We start from the raw sequence: 1,250 nt of genomic DNA on the forward strand, positions 1-1,250 counted from the left end.
TCAAGTGCATCATTTAATAGGTAGTTTATTACCCGAAATTGGAAATAATGCTAAATTTTTACAAATATATTTTATGTCAGAGTCGGATCAAATATATATTCGAACAAATATGATTCCAAATTTAAAAAAGAGGTCTCATTGAATCATTGCAAACAGTTTTGCGTGAAAATAATCACCTCATACAGAGCTTTAGATCTAATCTGGAGTCGATGTCGTTTGATGAGTTGCAAAACTTTAAGTTAATTATTCATGCTGACAGAGTTCCTCAAGATGAACACAGAGGTCAATATAATGCACCTACCATCGATGAAGTAGCTGTATTATTAGTTAATGAAGATAAAGGTCCCAGAGATATAGTTCTGCATGGTCGGAGTGGACACTTGAGTCGAGTTTCCGAATTGAATAGATCTTATGATGCACTGCAATATCCATTGATGTATACTAGAGGCGAAGACGGTTATCACATTAATATATTACAGGAAAATAACCAAAATCGAACCAAAACTGTATCCTGCATGCAATTTTATTCTTATAGGTTTATGGTTAGAGAAACAAGTCTAAATCATCTACATTATTACAAAACATTATTCAGCCAATTCGCCGTAGATATGATGGCAAAAATGATTTCTGAAAGACTACACTTTATTCGTAACCATCAAAAACAACTACGTGCGGATGTTTATGTTCACCTCTGAGATGCTGTTAACAATGATGCAAATATTAATGCTAATAACGTGGGGCAACAAGTAATTCTTCCCTCCTCTTTTACTGGCTCCCCACGTTACATGCATGAAAAAAATCAGGATGCCATGACTTATGTTCGTAAATATACTCAGAAGTCTTATAAAATTCTTATTTTAATTGTTTTTTTTTTTTTTAATCAACTTCAATCAAATTCTTTATCAACCATAAATTATTTCTATTTTATCTGTATTTATTTTTATCATTTATAACGCTAGAAAAATTTCAATCCGTTTTCATTAACCGTTTTTTATATTTACTTGCCGATCACATTAAACAATAATATTTGAATAAAAAATTCTACATATCATGGTCCGAAGGCAAAATAAACAACCAATCACGGGCGAAGCTGTGACGGGTCGGCTAGTAATACTATATTATAGTGCGCTAAACTGTACATATATAGGTACCTACAGATTATAAAAAACCGCGGGCCCACAAAAACAGGGTATACTCTATATAACTCGGTTACCCAGGTATATTATATATATACTCAGTATACGATAAAC

At 32.4% G+C, this 1,250-nt stretch overlaps 1 protein-coding gene across 1 annotated transcript; it reads left to right on the top strand.

Annotated features, from left to right (window-relative positions):
• Positions 1-209: 209 nt before the first annotated feature.
• On the top strand, positions 210-695 carry LOC132942157 (uncharacterized). Its single transcript, XM_061010470.1, has one exon. The coding sequence runs from the start codon at positions 210-212 to the stop codon at positions 693-695; it is 486 nt and encodes a 161-aa protein (XP_060866453.1).
• The last annotated feature ends 555 nt before the right edge of the window (positions 696-1,250 follow it).

Source organism: Metopolophium dirhodum, chromosome 3, assembly GCF_019925205.1.
Source record: "Metopolophium dirhodum isolate CAU chromosome 3, ASM1992520v1, whole genome shotgun sequence".
Classification (NCBI taxonomy): Eukaryota; Metazoa; Arthropoda; class Insecta; order Hemiptera; family Aphididae; genus Metopolophium; species Metopolophium dirhodum.